Raw genomic sequence first — 19,514 nt, forward strand, 5'->3', positions numbered from 1 at the left:
GTATCAACTATAAACCACTGGATTGTCTTCAATTGGATGGGGGAATCCAATTGACAGCCTCGATTCGTATCCTAGCTCGTCTGAGAGCGAGCTTCGCTTCAACCAAATCTTTCGTACCCTCAGCTTTACTCAAGTTAGCTTCGGCTATTTCAAGTGCCTTTTGAGCTTCTTCCGGATCAATATCACTACCCAGTTCCGCATCATTTCCTAAAATGATGATCTCATTATTAACTATTCTCGCAAAACCGCTCCACAGAACCGCCGTTAACCATTGGTCGTTGAGGAGGCGTATTCTCAAAGGACCCATATCTACTGCTGTGTTAATAGGGGCGTGGTTTGGTAATACGCCAATTTGGCCACTATTCGTGGATAAAATGATTTCTTTCACTTCACAATCCCAAATAATTCGCTTAGGAGTCAGTACATAAAGATTTAATTTCATTTCTGCGATTTGTTCTCCTCTTCTAAGGTTATAGCTTTCGTGCTAGCTTCATCGATGTTACCCACCAAATAAAAAGCCTGTTCAGGTAGGCCGTCTAATTCTCCGGAAAGGATTAGTTGAAATCCCCTAATAGTTTCCGCAAGAGCAACATACTTTCCTGGAGAACCAGTAAAAACTTCTGCCACAAAGAACGGTTGTGATAAGAAACGCTCAATTTTTCTTGCTCTTGCTACAGTTAAACGATCCTCTTCCGATAATTCATCCAAGCCAAGAATTGCGATAATGTCCTGAAGTTCTTTGTAACGTTGTAAAGTTTCCTTAACTCTTTGCGCAGTTTCATAATGTTCGTTGCCAACGATCCGAGGCTGTAACATAGTTGATGTTGAATCTAAAGGATCTACTGCTGGATAAATACCCTTGGAAGCTAATCCTCTGGAAAGTACGGTAGTAGCATCCAAATGTGCAAATGTTGTGGCAGGGGCAGGGTCGGTCAAATCGTCCGCAGGTACATAAACTGCTTGAATCGAAGTTATAGATCCCTTTTTAGTAGAAGCAATTCTTTCTTGCAAAGAACCCATTTCTGTACTAAGAGTAGGTTGATAACCCACTGCGGAGGGCATTCTCCCTAATAAAGCGGATACCTCTGATCCTGCTTGAACAAAACGAAAGATATTATCGATAAATAAAAGCACGTCTTGCTTATTAACATCTCGGAAATATTCTGCCATAGTTAGGGCAGTTAAACCAACTCTCATACGAGCTCCCGGTGGTTCATTCATTTGGCCATAGACTAGAGCTACCTTTGATTCTTCAATATTTTTTTCATTAATTACTCCGGATTCCTTCATTTCCATATAAAGATCATTTCCTTCACGAGTCCGTTCCCCTACTCCACCGAATACGGATACGCCCCCATGAGCTTTAGCAATGTTATTGATTAATTCCATGATCAGTACTGTTTTACCTACTCCAGCCCCCCCAAATAGTCCTATTTTTCCTCCACGTCGATAAGGAGCTAAAAGATCGACGACCTTAATACCTGTTTCAAAGATGGATAATTTCGTATCTAACTCGATAAAGGCAGGCGCAGATCTATGAATAGGGAACGTTGCACTACTATCTACAGGACCCAAATTGTCAACAGGCTCCCCAAGAACGTTGAAAATTCGTCCGAGAGTAGCTCCACCGACCGGAACACTGAGAGGAGCTCCCGTGTCAATCACTTCCATTCCTCTCATCAACCCGTCCGTAGCACTCATAGCTACAGCTCTAACTCGATTATTTCCTAATAATTGTTGTACCTCACAAGTCACATTAATTTGCTTATCGGCAGTGTCTCTACTCTGGACTACTAAAGCGTTATAAATATAAGGTAACTTGCCCGGGGGAAAAGTGACATCCAGCACGGGTCCAATAATTTGATCGATACGACCTGTACTTTTTTCTTCACTTGTGGAAACCCCGGGACGAGAAGTAGTAGGATTGGTTCTCATAATTATCACATAATTAAAAAAAAGGAATTTGTCGAAATTTTTCTTTTTTTATTGTTGAATAATGCCAAATCAAATCAAAAAAAATCCAAAAGTAAAAAGGAAATGAATTAGTTAATTCAATAAGAGAGAAAAGGGGACCAGGACTTGATTTCGTTGCCCAAGCGAATCCCATTCAATCGTTTACTCATGGAATGAGTCCGTTGGAAAGTTCAATCAATCTTTTTTTCATATACATTTTGCCTTTTGTGGAGGATCTGTGCCTACTCTACTTTCCTATCTAGGACTTCGATATACAAAATATATACTACTGTGAAGCATAGATTGCTGTCAACAAAGAATTTTATTAGTATTTAGTTAGGTATTTGCATTCCAAATAAGAAAAGAGACCTATTAAGAACTTGTAAAATAAGGATTAGGGATTAATTTGGGTTGCGCTATACCTATCAAAGAGTATACAATAATGATGGATTTGGTAAATCAAATCCATGGTTTAATAACGAACCGTGTTAACTTACCATAACAACAACTCAATTCCTATCGAATTCCTATAGTGGAATTCCTATAGGATAGAACATACACAGGGTGTACGCATTATATATGAATGAAACATATTCATTAACCTAAGCATGCCCTCAATTTTCTTTAATGAGTTGATATTATATTAATTGAATATCCTTTTTGTTTTACGAGATTTTTGCTAAAGTTTCATTTACGCCTAATTAACATCGAGTAGACCCTGTTATTGTGAGAATTCTTAATTCAAGAGTTGTAGGGAGGGACTTATGTCACCACAAACAGAAACTAAAGCAGGTGTTGGATTTCAAGCTGGTGTTAAAGATTATAAATTGACTTACTACACCCCAGAGTATGAAACTAAGGATACTGATATCTTGGCAGCATTCCGAGTAAGTCCTCAGCCTGGGGTTCCGCCCGAAGAAGCAGGGGCTGCAGTAGCTGCCGAATCTTCTACTGGTACATGGACAACTGTTTGGACTGATGGACTTACCAGTCTTGATCGTTACAAAGGACGATGCTATCACATCGAGCCTGTTGCTGGGGAAGACAGCCAATGGATCTGTTATGTAGCTTATCCATTAGACCTATTTGAGGAGGGTTCCGTTACTAACATGTTTACTTCCATTGTGGGTAACGTATTTGGGTTCAAAGCCCTACGTGCTCTACGTTTGGAGGATCTACGAATTCCCCCTACTTATTCAAAAACTTTCCAAGGCCCGCCTCATGGTATCCAAGTTGAAAGAGATAAGTTGAACAAGTATGGCCGTCCTTTATTGGGATGTACTATTAAACCAAAATTGGGATTATCCGCAAAAAATTATGGTAGAGCGTGTTATGAGTGTCTACGTGGTGGACTTGATTTTACCAAAGATGATGAAAACGTAAACTCACAACCATTTATGCGCTGGAGAGACCGTTTTGTCTTTTGTGCCGAAGCTATTTATAAATCACAGGCCGAAACCGGTGAAATCAAGGGGCATTACTTGAATGCGACTGCGGGTACATGTGAAGAAATGATTAAGAGAGCTGTATTTGCGAGAGAATTAGGGGTTCCTATTGTAATGCATGACTACTTAACCGGGGGATTCACCGCAAATACTACTTTGGCTCACTATTGCCGCGACAATGGCTTACTTCTTCACATTCACCGTGCAATGCATGCAGTTATTGATAGACAGAAAAATCATGGTATGCATTTCCGTGTATTAGCTAAAGCATTGCGTATGTCTGGGGGAGATCATATCCACTCCGGTACAGTAGTAGGTAAGTTAGAAGGGGAACGCGAAATGACTTTAGGTTTTGTTGATTTATTGCGCGATGATTTTATTGAAAAAGATCGTGCTCGCGGTATCTTTTTCACTCAGGACTGGGTATCCATGCCAGGTGTTATACCGGTAGCTTCAGGTGGTATTCATGTTTGGCATATGCCAGCTCTGACCGAAATCTTTGGGGACGATTCTGTATTACAATTTGGTGGAGGAACTTTAGGACATCCTTGGGGGAATGCACCTGGTGCAGCAGCTAATCGAGTGGCTTTAGAAGCTTGTGTACAAGCTCGTAACGAAGGGCGTGATCTTGCTCGCGAAGGTAATGAAATTATCCGAGCAGCTTGCAAATGGAGTCCTGAACTAGCCGCAGCTTGTGAAGTATGGAAGGCGATCAAATTCGAGTTCGAGCCGGTAGATACTATCGATAAGAAGGTCTAAAAAAAAATAAACGAAATAAAAAGAGAAAAAAATAAGTTATGAAATGCAGTAATTCTTCTTTATTCTTCTAATTGATTGCAATTAAACTCGGCTCAATCTTTTTTTTTATAAAAAAGATTGAGCCGAATAAAAATAGATCATGATATGATCATGAGACTTGACAAATCGAGATTCGTCTATTCTATATATCTAGAATATATATATATATTAAGGTATAATACAATAAAGAAATAAAAAGAAAATAATAAAATATAGTAGTATCATATGATAATGGAATCAAATACGCAGTATTTACAGAAAAAAGTCTTCGTTTATTGGGAAAGAATCAATATACTTTTAATGTCGAATCGGGATTCACTAAGACAGAAATAAAGCATTGGTTCAAACTCTTCTTTGGATTAAGGTGGTAGCTGTGAATAGCCATCGACTACCTGGAAAAGGTAGAAGAATAGGACCTATTCTGGGCCGTACAATGCATTACAGACGTATGATCATTACCCTTCAACCGGGTTATTCTATTCCACTTCTAGATAGAGAAAAAAACTAAAGGAGAATGAATGAAAAAAGACATAGTTTGGAAGTTAGACCTTTTTATAAGACTCTCTTTCAATTTCAAAAAAGAGGACGTTTGAAACTTTTAACAGGCGTAATCGTGAGTCAACATGCTAGAACTAGATAAGGAAGTTTTCTATAACCTTAATAAAAAGGATAAAAAGGTAGTTTTAGTTTATGACTCCGATCAAGAGCGAGAAATCCTTGATTTGGGATTGGACATAGAACCTGGACCCATCGGAGAGACGTTGAAAGGAGCGTATCCTGATGGTAAGAATTATACTTTCGTGGAAATACAGCGCTATAGACTTCAGTGTGGTAGAGTAGACGTTTTGTTCCTAATTTTTCTGGACCAAACCTCCGCTCCGACCCAACGATACAATGAATTTTTTCTGTTCATATTCATAAATAAAAAAGATTAGGAATCGCAATGCTACTATATGCGTCCAGAGCAGTATTTTGAATACTATTCTTCTATAATCCATTATTGCGCGGGGTCTTACTAACAGGACTTCGCGGCACAGGACGGGTCTTCGTCGAAAAGCTAACACCACCCGGCATTTTCATACCCTTTCTTTGGGTGGTATATCGCCTTTAAAAGTCTAAGAGGGTAGTAGGGGGGATCTTAAGAGGGTAGTAGGGGATCTTAAGAGGGTAGTAGGGGATCTATAGTAGGTAAGATAATTTGCCCTTTGATTTTGATTGAATATACTATTTTTCTGCCTTTACCACGCATTATTGTATGCGCTTCTAGAGAAGTATGTATGCAGGAAGTAAATTCTAGTCGCTTTCTTTTGAATCCAATTTCAAATTAGATTAGAAAGATAGAAAGGCCATGAGGATGGGAAAATAAAAAAAATCTTTTTAATTAGTTCTCCTTTTTTGGAATTTTCTTATTATCCTTATCATTTTTTTTACAGAATATTTTGCAAACTAAAAAAATACAATAGTCAATATTCCTTATAATAGATATACTTAATTATATCATAAGAATCTTAAGATATTTTTCGACTAGATAGAAATAGTAAATTTGAATTGAGACACCTATTCCATGACGGATTTAAACTTACCTTCTATTTTCGTGCCTTTAGTAGGCTTAGTATTTCCGGCAATTGCAATGACTTCTTTATTTCTTTATGTGCAAAAAAAAAAGATTGTCTAGTATTTTTTAGTGTAAGTAATATAATATGGTAGGGTATGTGACTTTTTCTACACACACTTTCTACACACAAATGAAAAACGGCTATGGATGCAGATATAGGCTACGAGCATAAATGCATGAATATGCAGAGCTTGGTATAGCGAGTTTTTTTTTATTTATTTTAATTGAATCAACGAATATTTTTTGAATAGAAAGTCAATGTATCTAACCTATTATTTCACAGGAGTACTAGTTGCTGAAGGCGATTTCAGAATCAAAAAAAGTAAAGGCAAAATTATTTAGCTTATTCTCTCAATTTCAATCGACCGCTGCTGGATTTAGTATATCTAATATGAATTGGCGATCAGAACACATATGGGTAGAACTTCTAAAAGGTTCTCGAAAAAGGAGTAATTTTTTCTGGGCCTGTATTCTTTTTCTAGGTTCACTAGGATTCTTATTGGTTGGGACTTCCAGTTATCTTGGTAAGAATATTATATCTATACTTCCATCTCAAGAAATTCTTTTTTTTCCGCAGGGGGTCGTGATGTCTTTCTACGGAATCGCAGGCCTATTCATTAGCTCCTACCTGTGGTGTACTATTTTGTGGAATGTAGGTAGTGGTTATGACCGATTCGATAGAAAAGAGGGAATAGTTTGCATTTTTCGTTGGGGATTCCCTGGAATAAAACGTCGCGTCTTCCTTCGATTCCTTATGCGGGATATCCAATCAATTAGAATTCAGGTTAAAGAGGGTCTTTATCCTCGTCGTATTCTTTATATGGAAATCCGGGGCCAGGGGATCATTCCCTTGACTCGTACTGATGATAAGTTTTTTACTCCACGAGAAATTGAACAAAAAGCTGCCGAATTGGCCTATTTCTTGCGCGTACCAATTGAAGTATTTTGAGGTATCTTTTTTGAACTGAATTGAATGAAGAAAAGATAAATTGGAAGAAGAAAAGTTTTCTCAACATGGGGAGGAAGTCCCTTCGAAATTGGATTTGTTATTGTAAGGGGATTTTTAAGTATTTATCTAAAGGAAGGAACAAACGAGGATAAGATAAAATTATTTTAAATTTTTTTTGTCGAAGTTAGATATATTGCATACTATTCTTCTCTTCCATTTTCACCCGAAAGGGCTTTTTTTATTCTATTTCACTATTTCATTCCATCTAGATCTAAGAAAGAACCCAATGCACTGAAATTCCACTAATATACAAAAAAGAAGAATAGATACAGGGTATCAAACCTATAGAGTTTTTGCTTCAAAGAAATAGAAATATCATGAAATAGAAATATCATCATATAGAGTCAGGGAATGGAATAGAGTCAGCGAATGAAGCATATTCATTAACAACTCCATTTACAGATCAAAAATGAAAAAAAAGAAAGCATTGCCTTCTTTACTATATCTTGTATTTATCGTACTTTTGCCTTGGGGGGTCTCTTCCTCATTTAACAAATGTCTGGAACTTTGGATTAAGAATTGGTGGAATACCAGGCAATCCGAAACTCTCTTAACTGATATTCAAGAGAAAAGGATTCTAGAAAGATTCATAGAATTAGAAGAACTTTCTCTCTTGGACGAGATGATAAAAGGGAAACTAAAGACACATGTACAAAAACCTCCTACAGGAATACACAAGGAAATAATACAATGGGTCAAAATAAATAATGAGGATCATCTCCATATCATTTTGCATTTCTCGACAAATATAATCTGTTTGGCTATTCTAAGTGGTTCTTTTTTTCTGGGTAAAGAGGAACTTGTCATTTTGAATTCTTGGGTTCAGGAATTCTTCTATAATTTAAATGACTCAATAAAAGCTTTTTTTATTCTTTTAGTTACTGATTTTTTTGTTGGATTTCACTCCACCCGTGGTTGGGAACTAGTAATTCGTTGGGTCTATAACGATTTTGGATGGGCTCCTAATGAGCTTATTTTCACTATTTTTGTTTGTAGTTTTCCAGTAATTCTAGATACATGTTTGAAATTTTGGGTCTTTTTTTGTTTAAACCGTCTATCTCCTTCGCTTGTAGTCATTTATCATTCAATTAGTGAAGCATAAATTCATTTGATCTCCCGATATTAATATTAATCAAATTAGCATCTTTCTTTAGAAAGAAAGCCCTTTTCCATTTTACCAAAATTCTTTCTATTTATACCTGCTTTAAGGTATTCATCATTGCAGTACAACTGTTGCAGTAGAATGCCAACAAATTCGTGTATAGGGAACTAGATTAGCTTAGCTACCTATCTAATTTATTGTAGAAATTCTGGGATCTGTGATTGGACATGGAAAATAGAAATACTTTTTCTTGGGTAAAGGAACAGATAACTCGATCGATTTCTGTATCGATCATGATATACGTAATAACTCGGACATCTATTTCAAATGCATATCCCATTTTTGCGCAGCAGGGTTATGAAAACCCACGAGAAGCAACTGGGCGAATTGTATGTGCCAATTGCCATTTAGCTAGCAAGCCCGTCGATATTGAAGTTCCCCAAGCTGTGCTTCCCGATACTGTATTTGAAGCAGTTCTTCGAATTCCTTATGATATGCAATTGAAACAAGTTCTTGCTAATGGAAAAAAGGGAGGGTTGAATGTAGGTGCTGTTCTTATTTTGCCCGAGGGATTTGAATTAGCGCCGCCCGACCGTATTTCCCCTGAGTTAAAAGAAAAGATAGGAAATCTTGCTTTTCAGAGTTATCGTCCCGATAAAAAAAATATTCTTGTGATAGGCCCTGTTCCCGGTAAGAAATATAGTGAAATTGTCTTTCCCATTCTTTCCCCTGATCCTGCTACGAAGAAAGATGCTCATTTCTTAAAATATCCTATATATGTAGGGGGAAACCGAGGAAGAGGACAGATCTATCCTGATGGTAGCAAGAGTAACAATACAGTCTATAATGCTACGTCAACAGGTATAGTAAGAAAAATACTACGTAAAGAAAAAGGGGGGTATGAAATATCCATAGTTGATGCATCAGATGGACGCCAAGTGATTGATATTATACCTCCCGGACCAGAACTTCTTGTTTCAGAGGGGGAATCCATCAAGATTGATCAACCATTAACAAGCAATCCTAATGTGGGAGGTTTTGGTCAGGGGGACGCAGAAATCGTGCTTCAGGATCCATTACGTGTCCAAGGCCTTTTGTTCTTCTTCGCATCCGTTATTTTGGCACAAGTTTTTTTGGTTCTCAAAAAGAAACAGTTTGAAAAGGTTCAATTGTACGAAATGAATTTCTAGGTCCCGGAATTTCTTACCATCAAGTTGGTAAAAAGCCTCGATTTATTGGCAATTGCTAGAATTATCTATGATCTTTTTTGGAAATCCTTTTTTTGTTTAGACTTTTTTTTGTTTACGAGATGTCTGGAATTCCTTATTTATATCTCATGCAAAAGAAGAGAATCCAAGGCAAAGGCGAGAACAATAAAATTTAAATTTCTTTCGAGGGATTGCAGGTCTTCTTAATCGTCTATTCGGCACAAGAAAAAGGCTTTTTCTTGTGCCGATTCTTCTTGTATCAAAATAAGAATCCTTTTTCTTCCTAATTCGTCAAAGATTACTTTACTATTTCTTCTTTATTCGGGTCTGTCTCTTGGGCCTCTTTTTCTTTTGCTTAGGTTTAGCCGAGGTAGTGGACAAACAGAGGGGAAGAAAATATGGCGGGGGACAAATTTCTTGTGATTGTAAGCAAATAGAATTGCTTGGCTTGTTTAATTAAGTTTAACTTCAAACTTACAGAAATTTTGCAAAAAAAAGTAAACTCTTCCATTGAAGGTTTTTTTTTTATTTTTAGGCTAGTTGAATAGTTTTGATTAAGGTTTTATTAGTTTATTACTCGAAACTAAATCAAGGATTTTCAGGATACTTCCTTTGTGGAATAAGATATTGGATCCTCGAGTGATCTCTTTTTCTTGTTGCTTCATAAGAGTGAATCGAATAGATTCAATTCGCGTTATAAGAGTAAAAATTCCGCGGGTCCTTTCCGCTCTAATCAGATAAAGGGGGTAAGGACCCGCTAAGCTCCTACTTTTTCATGTTTACAATCTGGTCCCTCCGATTACTATAGAGATGAACCCAATCCAGAATATGAACCATAAAAGAAAACACCTACTAAACCAATCACAGGAATACCAGCTACAGTACCTATCAGCCAAAGAGGAATTCTTCCAGTAGTATCGGCCATTTCCCCTACTTTCCTCCACATTTTATCAATTGGTCATGCTAGAGACAAAAACAGTCATGGGTAGTTATAAGGATGGTATCTTTCCAAATGGGATAAGAGAATTCTTATTAGTCTCTTTCTTTCTCTCAATTGAAGAAGTAATTGGAAAATAAAACAGCAAGTACAAAAATGAGTAATAAACCCCAGTATAGACTGGTACGATTCAATTCAACATTTTGTTCATTCGGGTTTGATTGTGTCATAGTTCTATAGTTGGAATTTGGTTTATCGTTGGATGAACTGCATTGCTGATATTGATCCCAAGAAAAAAACAGTAGGTACAGCTAGTCCGTGAATAGCCAGCCATCGCACTGTAAAAATAGGATAGGTTCGATCTATGGTCATTGAGGGCCTCCTAAAAGGATCTACTAAATTCATCGAGTTGTTCTAAAGAATCAAAACGGTCGGTTATTAACGGAATTCCTTGTCGGCTTTCCGTGAAATATTCGTTTGGCCTAGGACTTCCAAACACGTCATAAGCTAAACCCGTACTGACAAATAACCAACCCGCAATGAATAGGGAAGGTATAGTAATGCTATGAATAACCCAGTATCGAATACTGGTAATAATATCAGCAAAAGAACGTTCTCCCGTGCTTCCAGACATGCTGAACTCCCAAAATTTTTGTACATTCAAAAAAGGAATTGATTCCGTAAAAGATGGGATCAACCAGTAAATAGAAAATTACTGATATTTCATCCTTGTGAGATTGTCAATTTTGTACCAAAGGTGTATTTTGAGTATACCGAATTAGTATAGCTATCCTTCCTATGGCACAGCAATCTGGTTTTGCCTGGTTCCGAAACATAATTACTTTTTTTTGTCTATAGGTAAGCTATATGTTATTCAAGGCGTCAATAGAAAACCCCTTTTTTGTAGGTTCTATTTATTTTCCTTGGCTTCGGAATAATAGAGTAATTCGGAATAGCAGCCAAAATCTTGGGAAAATCTAAGTTAATGATCAATAGGTTTGGATAAATAATTTAGGAAGGATATTCTCATACTGACACAATACAAGGACAAGTATATATATGTGAAATTTATCCTTTCATAATTCGTAATTAATCCTTGTCTTGTTTGTTGGATTAGGTCTAACTTTCTTGACCAAACTGCGAGCGTGGAACTTTACGAGATGAAATAGGGAAAGACAGAAGATAGAATAGAACTTAAAAGGATAATTGAAGTGACTCGTCTTCGAATCTACTTTGGTTGGAGTTCGAAAAAGGAATAAAAATAAAGTAAATTCAAGGAAGAGCTTTCTTTTTTTTTTAACAGACCCTCGGGAGGTCGTGGAATGCTTTTCTTCTCCTCTTATTCCATATAGAATACAATCAGTTAAAATTAAAATAAGAAGGAATAGGGGAATATTCGATCGTTCAGTCCAAAAAGAGGGTCCTATTGAAAAAGAAATTATCCAAAATAGAAAGAAGTTTTTTTTTCAAATTCAATTGTTTATTTATCTCTTATTCCGAAATTTCCCTGAAAATCCAATTTCATTTTTTCATTCAATGGGGTTATATGATCTAGTTCTTAATATTATTACTTTACTCAATTGAAAAATTCCATAACAAATCTCTTGATTCGAAATTAGGGACTCATGTATCATCTGATGAATCCACTTTCTTTTACACTTCTGTATCTCACTCTATCTTGTTTTTTAGTATTATCTAAAATAACTGATGAATTATGAATTTTCCATAACTTAGGTAAATGCTTTACCAACATATGTAGTGTAGTAAAAAAAAATAAATGGAATTTAACTCTTTCATGCTTACTTTAACTAGTTATTTCGGTTTTCTACTGGCTGCTTTAACTATAACCCCAGCTCTATTTATTGGCTTGAACAAGATACGTCTTATTTGAATTGACTGAATAATAATAATTCAGAAAAGCAAAATCTTTCTTTGGGATTCCTGATATTCTACGACTCTTTTCCAGACTAATTAGGAATTCTTTTCTTGGTCATTGAGATTCGTGGATAATTTAGAGTACTATTTAGGGATAGATCGTACCTCTTTTTTTATCCCCCCGAACAAATCGAAATGATTGAAGTTTTTCTATTTGGAATCGTCTTAGGCCTAATTCCTATTACTTTAGCGGGATTATTCGTGACTGCGTATTTGCAATACAGGCGTGGGGATCAGTTGGATCTTTGATTGAGTCATTTTTTTTTTTTTATTGACCTCCTCTCTGGTCTGGAGGAGGTCAAATTGGAGTTACAATTCAATTTTGTTAAATTATTTTACTCTGCTTCGACATAAGATAGATGGAATCACGCTCTGTAGGATTTGAACCTACGACATCGGGTTTTGGAGACCCGCGTTCTACCGAACTGAACTAAGAGCGCTTTCATTCATTCAAAAAGAAAATCTTTTTCTATTCCTAATGTATCTCACGTACGTATAGTCTCCACAAATTCCAGTTATACCCACTTTACTTTAATTGATCTCGTTGCTACTGCCTATAAAGAAGAAAGAAGTAATAGGTAGGGATGACAGGATTTGAACCTGTGACATTTTGTACCCAAAACAAACGCGCTACCAAGCTGCGCTACATCCCTTTTCCAAATTAAATTGTTGTGCAATGCCATTGTACACAATTCCTGTCTTCTTTTCCACATCATAATTTTCTTATTCTTTCTCTATCTATATATAGAACCCTCGTGTCATTTCTTCTTTTTGGTCTCATATAATTAAGGAATTATATACAGCTAAAATCCAATAGAATTTCGCCTATAAAAGAAAGATTACTTTTCCTTGATAATATATAGGAAGAAGGGGTCATCTTTTTATTTTTTAGGGATAGGACAATTTCGGAAAATTTCGTCGATTATGGTTCAGTTTATATATAGCATAAGTTTATGATCATATATGTATTCCAACAAGGAAGGAGGATTTTCAATGCGGGATATAAAAACATATCTCTCTGTAGCACCCGTGCTAAGTACTCTATGGTTTGGTGCTTTAGCAGGTTTATTGATAGAAATTAATCGTTTATTCCCGGATGCTTTGTCATTCCCTTTTTTTTAATTCTAGTTATTGCTATGGGAGGGATAGATTTCTTCGTGATATGACAAAATTTTATCTTATCCTTTTCAATCTTTTTTTAGTATCGGAAGGAAAAAGAAAGAAAAGATGGATTGGGTTGAACCTCAGAGTCATTAAAAATTTGGTAAACCCTATTTTTAAAAATAGAAATTCAATTTAAAGGGGTACCCAAGCTAAATCAGGCCTCAGAAATCAGAGCATAGAAAAAGGCGGGGCTGACTAATTAAATGAAAGGATTTCGAACCAAAATCTTTGCTAATTCGACAAGGATTGTATTCTTTAATTATTTCTCTATTTTTTATTACTTAATTTAAGAATAAAAAAAAATTATTCTAATGAATTTTATTCTTCTTCTTCGGATTCAAAATAGAAGAATAAAAGAATAAGTAGAAGAATTAAATTAAGTCAATCCAAAAGGAAAAGGAGGTTCATGGCCAAGGGAAAAGATGTTAGAATCAGAGTTATTTTGGAATGCATCAGTTGTGTTCGAAAAGGTGCCAATGAGGAATCGACGGGGATTTCTAGATATAGTACTCAAAAGAATCGCCACAATACACCCGGACAATTAGAATTCAAAAAATTTTGTCGTTATTGTCGCAAGCATACGACTCATCACGAAATAAAGAAATAGGAACATCGTGTATTCGATCTTTCCAAACAACAGAAAGAGTAAGAACTTCATATTTTATATATAAATAAAACATAGTATAGAATACAAAATACAAATCAACTCATCTGATTTCCGGTCGATATTATTTCATATGTATAGAGGGTATTCATATACTATAAATATGAATCAAATAAGATATGGATCAAAGAAAAACTACTTCTTCTGGATCCTAAATTAATAAAATAAAGAAGTGCATTTTCCAATTTTAAATTAAATAAGGAATAAATCATGTATACATCTAAACAACCTTTTCTTAAATCTAAGCAACCCTTTAGTAAATCCAAGCAAACTTTTAATAAATCCAAGCAACCCTTTCGTAAATCCAAGCAAACTTTTCGTAAATTCAAACAACCTTTTCGTAAATCTAAACAACCTTTTCGTAGGCGTCCCCGGATTGGCCCGGGAGATCGAATTGATTATAGAAACATGAGTTTAATTAATAGATTTATTAGTGAACAAGGAAAAATATTATCGAGACGAATAAATAGATTAACCTTGAAACAACAACGATTAATTACTCTTGCTATAAAACAGGCTCGTATTTTATCTTTTTTACCGTTTCGTAACTATGAGAACGAAAAACAATTTCAAGCCCAGTCAATTTCAATAATTACAGGTTCTAGACCCAGAAAAAATAGACATATTCCTCAATTAACGCAAAAGTACAATTCCAATCGAAACTTAAGAAACTACAACCAAAATTTAAGAAACAACAACCGGAACTTAAGTTCCGATTGTTGATGTTTTATTCGAATTCGCAAGGGCCAGACCTATATATATTATAAAGAAAGTAATCCAGCTCGTCGATTCCTACCACTTAATCTTAATTTATTGTATCTTCCCGGAGTTCCCTCTCCGGGAATTCATCTTTTATTATTCCAGTATATTACTTTATTTATACCTTTAATTGATGATCTTTATTTTATTGGAAATCGTGTAAAGATTATTTGGATTTGATACAGCTACTTGTGCAAGCATTTTACGATTAAGAATCAATTTCTTCTTGTACAGGTTGTGTATTAATTTACTATAACTATCGAATACTTTATATACCCGCGTTGCTGCGTTTATCCGAGTGATCCACAAACGACGAAAATCCCTCTTTTGCCTACCTCTATCTCGATGAGAGGAAACAAAAGCTCTTTTTACTTGTTGGGTAATCATTCGATTAAGTCTTAAATGAGCCCCTCTAAAGTTTGAGGCAAATGAACGCATTTTTGTTCGTCGTCTCCGGGCTATATATCCTCGCGGAACTCTGGTCATTGAATCAAATTAACCTTAATGAATAACTAATGATTTCTCTTCTTTTAGCCACCCTTTTTCTCATTAATAACAAAACTAATTATTCCGATATATAAAATATTAATTCCAATGGCTTTTGCTATAGTAACCTTCCCAACCACGATTTTTTATTCCACTCCGTTCAGTTATTTCTATACGAAATAACAAATTCATTCTAAATAATACTAAAAAAAATAGTGGGTTCCATCGTTTCTATGGTTCCCTTTTAAACGGTGAGGCCCTCTCTATACACCGGAGCCCTTTCTTTCATCAAAAAGTATTACGAACTTGTATAGTTCACATTCTTTGGCTCTACCTATCCATTATAGAGTAAATAGCTCTTTTCACAATAAGAGTTATCCATACAGTGACGGTATTTAATTATGAAAGTTGGCTAAGTAGCTGACCCTGTTAGTCCGTTCTTTATAAGATAAAAGAGCATAAGCCTTTTTCTTTTTATTACTATTTCCTCCGCTTAATGGATAACCATTTGCTACCAATGGGAGAATTGCTTCTTATTTCCAAATTTAGATAATTCGATTTGCACCAAAGGAAACCAGAAATTCCATATACCATAGAAATCTAGGATAGAGAAGCTATATCCTATTCATTGGTACTAATCAGGGATACTTCAAATTTTTTTTATATTTGTTTGAAGTCATGATCTGAACGAGTCGCACATACACCCTAGCACATGTTCCTCGACGCTGAGGGCATCCTTTAAGCGCAGCCGTTTTTCTAGCATTTCGTATTGGCTGTCTTGCGTTTCTAATAAGTTGTTTAACCGTTGGCATGTTGTATGTATATAGAAAAAAATGGATTGGTTTAGATCCATCTTAACCTGATGATTGCTCATCATGAAGTCTTTCTATTTTCTATTAAATCGAGGAAAACACGAATTTAGCTGTGAAATAACTTTACAAGAAATCCGGACACTACCAATCCTTAAACATTTCCGGAAACCACACTGGATCAGTATCGCAGTGCTTGTCAATCATTTCATCCCCTACAATATCGACAAGTCCATAAGCTTTGGCTTCGTCTGCTGACATAAAAACATCCCTTTCCATGTCTTCGGATACAACCCAAAAAGGCTTGCCTGTTCTTAGTGCATAAACCCTTGTGATCATTTCGCGAACTTTGTGTAACTCTTCTACTTCTAGTAAAAATTCTGGTGTCCTTGCCCGATAATAAGCACTAGCAGGTTGGTGAAGCATAATCCTCGCGTGAGGGAATGCTATACGCTTGGCGGGTTCTCCTCCAAGCAGAATGAAGGACGCCATGGACGCGGCTATTCCGAGGCATATTGTATATATATCTGGTGTCACCGTTTGCATCGTATCAAAAATAGCCATTCCTGAGATTAGCCAACCGCCTGGGGAGTTTATAAACAAAAAAATATCACTAATTCCATCTTCTATACTCAGATATACCATGAGACCTGTAATATGATTCGTGATCTCGCAACGAATCTCTTGACCTAAAAAAAGTGTCCTTTCTCGATACATAACATTGTATAAGTCAACCCAAGTCGCTTCTTCATCTCCAGGAATCCGGTAAGGTACTTTTGGAACACCAATGGGCATATTAGATTAATATTATTAAATTTAAGTAAGAAACACTTTAATATGGAAACGTAAGAATGGAACAGAAAGAAAGAATCTGCAGTTTATTGTCTTAATTTTTATTCTTATTCTATTCTATTTTATTCTTATTCTATTCTATATGAATACTATAGATTCTATTAATACATAGATGGAAAGGTTATACATATAAGAAAGGTAAGACAGATTGAATAAAGAAAAAGGAATGGGTGATTCGAATGCTAAACAAAGAGGGGTAGCGATCTATTCTTCGTTTTTTCCAAATTGGCCAAGTTACCCATTGCATATTGGCACTTATCGAGTATAGAATAGATCTGCTTCTCTTTCTTCTTATGAACAGAATTGGCTTCTTATTTTTAATGGAATGAAATAAATATTCGCGCTTTCTGACACAGAATCCCCTAGAAGGGTTAGGTACAATGGATAATCTTTTTCAATGCGATAAAATAAAGCGACATCGTGTCTATTTTTCTTTGCTAAAGGGGTATTTCCATGGGTTTGCCTTGGTATCGTGTTCATACTGTCGTATTGAATGATCCGGGTCGATTGCTTGCGGTGCATATAATGCACACAGCTCTAGTTTCTGGTTGGGCTGGCTCAATGGCTTTATACGAATTAGCAGTTTTTGATCCCTCTGATCCTGTTCTGGATCCAATGTGGAGACAAGGTATGTTCGTAATTCCCTTCATGACTCGTTTAGGAATAACGGATTCGTGGGGTGGTTGGAGTATTTCAGGAGGAACTGTAACAAATCCGGGTATTTGGAGTTATGAAGGTGTGGCAGCTACGCATATTGTGTTTTCTGGCTTGTGTTTCTTGGCAGCGATCTGGCATTGGGTATATTGGGACCTAGAAATATTCTCTGATGAGCGGACGGGAAAACCCTCTTTGGATTTGCCCAAGATCTTTGGAATTCATTTATTTCTTGCAGGGGTGGCTTGCTTTGGCTTTGGGGCATTTCATGTAACGGGTTTGTATGGTCCTGGGATATGGGTATCCGATCCTTATGGACTAACTGGAAAAGTACAAGCTGTAAATCCAGCGTGGGGTGCAGAAGGTTTTGATCCTTTTGTTCCGGGGGGAATAGCTTCTCATCATATTGCTGCGGGTACATTGGGTATATTAGCGGGCTTATTCCATCTTAGTGTCCGTCCGCCTCAACGTCTATATAAAGGATTACGTATGGGCAATATTGAAACTGTACTTTCCAGTAGTATCGCTGCTGTTTTTTTTGCAGCTTTCGTAGTTGCTGGAACTATGTGGTATGGGTCAGCAACGACCCCAATCGAATTATTTGGGCCTACTCGTTATCAGTGGGATCAGGGATACTTTCAGCAAGAAATATATCGAAGAGTTAGCAATGGTTTAGCCGAAAATCTTAGTTTATCAGAAGCTTGGTCTAAAATTCCCGAAAAATTAGCCTTTTATGATTATATTGGTAATAATCCGGCAAAAGGGGGATTATTCAGAGCGGGCTCAATGGACAATGGGGATGGAATAGCTGTTGGATGGTTAGGACATCCCGTCTTTAGAGATAAAGAAGGACGTGAGCTTTTTGTACGCCGTATGCCTACTTTTTTTGAAACATTTCCGGTTGTTTTGGTAGATGAGGAGGGAATTGTTAGAGCGGACGTTCCTTTTAGAAGAGCAGAATCCAAATATAGTGTTGAACAAGTAGGCGTAACGGTGGAGTTCTATGGTGGCGAACTTAATGGAGTAAATTATTCTGATCCTGCTACTGTAAAAAAATATGCGAGGCGTTCTCAATTAGGGGAAATTTTTGAATTAGACCGGGCTACTTTGAAATCCGATGGTGTTTTTCGCAGCAGTCCAAGGGGTTGGTTCACTTTTGGTCATGCTACCTTTGCTTTGCTCTTCTTTTTCGGACACATTTGGCATGGCGCTAGAACATTGTTCCGAGATGTTTTTGCTGGTATTGATCCAGATTTGGATGCTCAAGTGGAATTTGGAACATTCCAAAAAGTGGGAGATCCAACTACAAAGAAACAGGCAGTCTGATACACATTGTTATGGTATCTTTCACCTCTCTTTTTTGATTTGACATCTCCCATCCTTTCTTTGACTCTTTTTCTTTCTTTATATGGGAAATTCTCCCAAATGACAAATGAATAGGTGTGGAAGTTATAATTGTAAATAAACCACGATCGAATCTATGGAAGCATTGGTTTATACGTTCCTTTTAGTTTCGACTTTAGGGATAATTTTTTTCGCTATCTTCTTCCGAGAACCACCTAAGGTTCCACCAACTCCAACTAAAAGAATAAAATAATTTCATTTAAGTAAGAAGTCTCCCAGATAGGGGGACTTCTTACTTAAATTAGTCTCCGTGTTCTTCGAATGGATCTCTTAATTGTTGAGAGGGTTGCCCAAACGCGGTATATAAGGCATACCCAGTAAAGCTTACAAGTAAACCAGATATGGAGATGGCGACTAAAGTTGCTGTTTCCATTTTTATAGAATTTCAAGATTACAATGGATCTACGAAAAGATCGTGTATTTACAACTACAACGGAATAGTATACAAAGTCAACACCAATGATTAAATATAATTTATGGCTACACAAACCGTTGAAGATAGTTCTAAACCTAGGCCAAAACGAACTGGTGCAGGTAGTTTACTGAAACCCTTGAATTCGGAATATGGGAAAGTCGCCCCGGGTTGGGGGACTACTCCTTTTATGGGGGTCGCAATGGCTTTATTCGCTATATTCCTATCTATCATTTTAGAAATTTATAATTCTTCCATTTTACTGGATGGAATTTTAACCAATTAGGTTTCTACTAACTAAAACTAGG

At 36.4% G+C, this 19,514-nt stretch overlaps 23 protein-coding genes, 2 non-coding genes and 1 further gene across 26 annotated transcripts, besides 1 other annotated feature. All coding sequences in view use genetic code 11, as the record gives it.

Annotated features, from left to right (window-relative positions):
• Nucleotides 1-28: 28 nt before the first annotated feature.
• atpE (ATP synthase CF1 epsilon subunit) lies at nt 29-442 on the bottom strand. The gene has a single exon. The coding sequence runs from the start codon at nt 440-442 to the stop codon at nt 29-31; it is 414 nt and encodes a 137-aa protein (YP_874659.1).
• Nucleotides 439-1,935, bottom strand: atpB (ATP synthase CF1 beta subunit). The gene has a single exon. The coding sequence runs from the start codon at nt 1,933-1,935 to the stop codon at nt 439-441; it is 1,497 nt and encodes a 498-aa protein (YP_874660.1).
• A 782-nt stretch (nt 1,936-2,717) lies between these two features.
• rbcL (ribulose-1,5-bisphosphate carboxylase/oxygenase large subunit) lies at nt 2,718-4,157 on the top strand. The gene has a single exon. It carries the CDS (start codon nt 2,718-2,720, stop codon nt 4,155-4,157), a length of 1,440 nt encoding a protein of 479 aa, YP_874661.1.
• A 269-nt stretch (nt 4,158-4,426) lies between these two features.
• On the top strand, nt 4,427-4,704 carry rpl23.
• Nucleotides 4,427-4,704: a sequence feature (similar to ribosomal protein L23).
• Nucleotides 4,705-5,760: 1,056 nt separating this feature from the next.
• On the top strand, nt 5,761-5,871 carry psaI (photosystem I subunit VIII). The gene has a single exon. The coding sequence runs from the start codon at nt 5,761-5,763 to the stop codon at nt 5,869-5,871; it is 111 nt and encodes a 36-aa protein (YP_874662.1).
• Nucleotides 5,872-6,202: 331 nt separating this feature from the next.
• Nucleotides 6,203-6,760, top strand: ycf4 (photosystem I assembly protein Ycf4). The gene has a single exon. It carries the CDS (start codon nt 6,203-6,205, stop codon nt 6,758-6,760), a length of 558 nt encoding a protein of 185 aa, YP_874663.1.
• A 469-nt stretch (nt 6,761-7,229) lies between these two features.
• cemA (envelope membrane protein) lies at nt 7,230-7,922 on the top strand. Its single transcript has one exon. The coding sequence runs from the start codon at nt 7,230-7,232 to the stop codon at nt 7,920-7,922; it is 693 nt and encodes a 230-aa protein (YP_874664.1).
• A 227-nt stretch (nt 7,923-8,149) lies between these two features.
• On the top strand, nt 8,150-9,112 carry petA (cytochrome f). The gene has a single exon. The coding sequence runs from the start codon at nt 8,150-8,152 to the stop codon at nt 9,110-9,112; it is 963 nt and encodes a 320-aa protein (YP_874665.1).
• An 820-nt stretch (nt 9,113-9,932) lies between these two features.
• psbJ (photosystem II protein J) lies at nt 9,933-10,055 on the bottom strand. The gene has a single exon. It carries the CDS (start codon nt 10,053-10,055, stop codon nt 9,933-9,935), a length of 123 nt encoding a protein of 40 aa, YP_874666.1.
• Nucleotides 10,056-10,180: 125 nt separating this feature from the next.
• Nucleotides 10,181-10,297, bottom strand: psbL (photosystem II protein L). Its single transcript has one exon. It carries the CDS (start codon nt 10,295-10,297, stop codon nt 10,181-10,183), a length of 117 nt encoding a protein of 38 aa, YP_874667.1.
• Nucleotides 10,298-10,319: 22 nt separating this feature from the next.
• On the bottom strand, nt 10,320-10,439 carry psbF (photosystem II protein VI). The gene has a single exon. It carries the CDS (start codon nt 10,437-10,439, stop codon nt 10,320-10,322), a length of 120 nt encoding a protein of 39 aa, YP_874668.1.
• Nucleotides 10,440-10,449: 10 nt separating this feature from the next.
• psbE (photosystem II protein V) lies at nt 10,450-10,701 on the bottom strand. Its single transcript has one exon. It carries the CDS (start codon nt 10,699-10,701, stop codon nt 10,450-10,452), a length of 252 nt encoding a protein of 83 aa, YP_874669.1.
• Nucleotides 10,702-11,862: 1,161 nt separating this feature from the next.
• Nucleotides 11,863-11,958, top strand: petL (cytochrome b6/f complex subunit VI). The gene has a single exon. The coding sequence runs from the start codon at nt 11,863-11,865 to the stop codon at nt 11,956-11,958; it is 96 nt and encodes a 31-aa protein (YP_874670.1).
• Nucleotides 11,959-12,137: 179 nt separating this feature from the next.
• petG (cytochrome b6/f complex subunit V) lies at nt 12,138-12,251 on the top strand. The gene has a single exon. It carries the CDS (start codon nt 12,138-12,140, stop codon nt 12,249-12,251), a length of 114 nt encoding a protein of 37 aa, YP_874671.1.
• A 117-nt stretch (nt 12,252-12,368) lies between these two features.
• trnW-CCA lies at nt 12,369-12,442 on the bottom strand. Its single transcript has one exon. It is a non-coding gene; the product is annotated as a tRNA-Trp (tRNA).
• Nucleotides 12,443-12,581: 139 nt separating this feature from the next.
• Nucleotides 12,582-12,656, bottom strand: trnP-UGG. The gene has a single exon. It is a non-coding gene; the product is annotated as a tRNA-Pro (tRNA).
• A 339-nt stretch (nt 12,657-12,995) lies between these two features.
• On the top strand, nt 12,996-13,124 carry psaJ (photosystem I subunit IX). Its single transcript has one exon. It carries the CDS (start codon nt 12,996-12,998, stop codon nt 13,122-13,124), a length of 129 nt encoding a protein of 42 aa, YP_874672.1.
• Nucleotides 13,125-13,572: 448 nt separating this feature from the next.
• rpl33 (ribosomal protein L33) lies at nt 13,573-13,773 on the top strand. The gene has a single exon. It carries the CDS (start codon nt 13,573-13,575, stop codon nt 13,771-13,773), a length of 201 nt encoding a protein of 66 aa, YP_874673.1.
• A 267-nt stretch (nt 13,774-14,040) lies between these two features.
• Nucleotides 14,041-14,553, top strand: rps18 (ribosomal protein S18). The gene has a single exon. The coding sequence runs from the start codon at nt 14,041-14,043 to the stop codon at nt 14,551-14,553; it is 513 nt and encodes a 170-aa protein (YP_874674.1).
• A 162-nt stretch (nt 14,554-14,715) lies between these two features.
• On the bottom strand, nt 14,716-15,075 carry rpl20 (ribosomal protein L20). The gene has a single exon. It carries the CDS (start codon nt 15,073-15,075, stop codon nt 14,716-14,718), a length of 360 nt encoding a protein of 119 aa, YP_874675.1.
• Nucleotides 15,076-15,773: 698 nt separating this feature from the next.
• Nucleotides 15,774-15,887, bottom strand: rps12 (ribosomal protein S12; one part of a trans-spliced gene, as the record gives it; the record has 2 gene entries for this part). Coding sequences YP_874676.1 and YP_874631.1 both cover nt 15,774-15,887 — 114 coding nt within the window.
• A 141-nt stretch (nt 15,888-16,028) lies between these two features.
• Nucleotides 16,029-16,679, bottom strand: clpP (ATP-dependent Clp protease proteolytic subunit). Its single transcript has one exon. It carries the CDS (start codon nt 16,677-16,679, stop codon nt 16,029-16,031), a length of 651 nt encoding a protein of 216 aa, YP_874677.1.
• Nucleotides 16,680-17,189: 510 nt separating this feature from the next.
• Nucleotides 17,190-18,716, top strand: psbB (photosystem II 47 kDa protein). Its single transcript has one exon. The coding sequence runs from the start codon at nt 17,190-17,192 to the stop codon at nt 18,714-18,716; it is 1,527 nt and encodes a 508-aa protein (YP_874678.1).
• A 154-nt stretch (nt 18,717-18,870) lies between these two features.
• Nucleotides 18,871-18,987, top strand: psbT (photosystem II protein T). The gene has a single exon. The coding sequence runs from the start codon at nt 18,871-18,873 to the stop codon at nt 18,985-18,987; it is 117 nt and encodes a 38-aa protein (YP_874679.1).
• Nucleotides 18,988-19,035: 48 nt separating this feature from the next.
• psbN (photosystem II protein N) lies at nt 19,036-19,167 on the bottom strand. The gene has a single exon. The coding sequence runs from the start codon at nt 19,165-19,167 to the stop codon at nt 19,036-19,038; it is 132 nt and encodes a 43-aa protein (YP_874680.1).
• Nucleotides 19,168-19,270: 103 nt separating this feature from the next.
• On the top strand, nt 19,271-19,492 carry psbH (photosystem II protein H). The gene has a single exon. It carries the CDS (start codon nt 19,271-19,273, stop codon nt 19,490-19,492), a length of 222 nt encoding a protein of 73 aa, YP_874681.1.
• Nucleotides 19,493-19,514: the final 22 nt, after the last annotated feature.

Source organism: Hordeum vulgare, chloroplast, assembly GCF_904849725.1.
Source record: "Hordeum vulgare subsp. vulgare chloroplast, complete genome".
Taxonomy (NCBI): Eukaryota; Viridiplantae; Streptophyta; class Magnoliopsida; order Poales; family Poaceae; genus Hordeum; species Hordeum vulgare.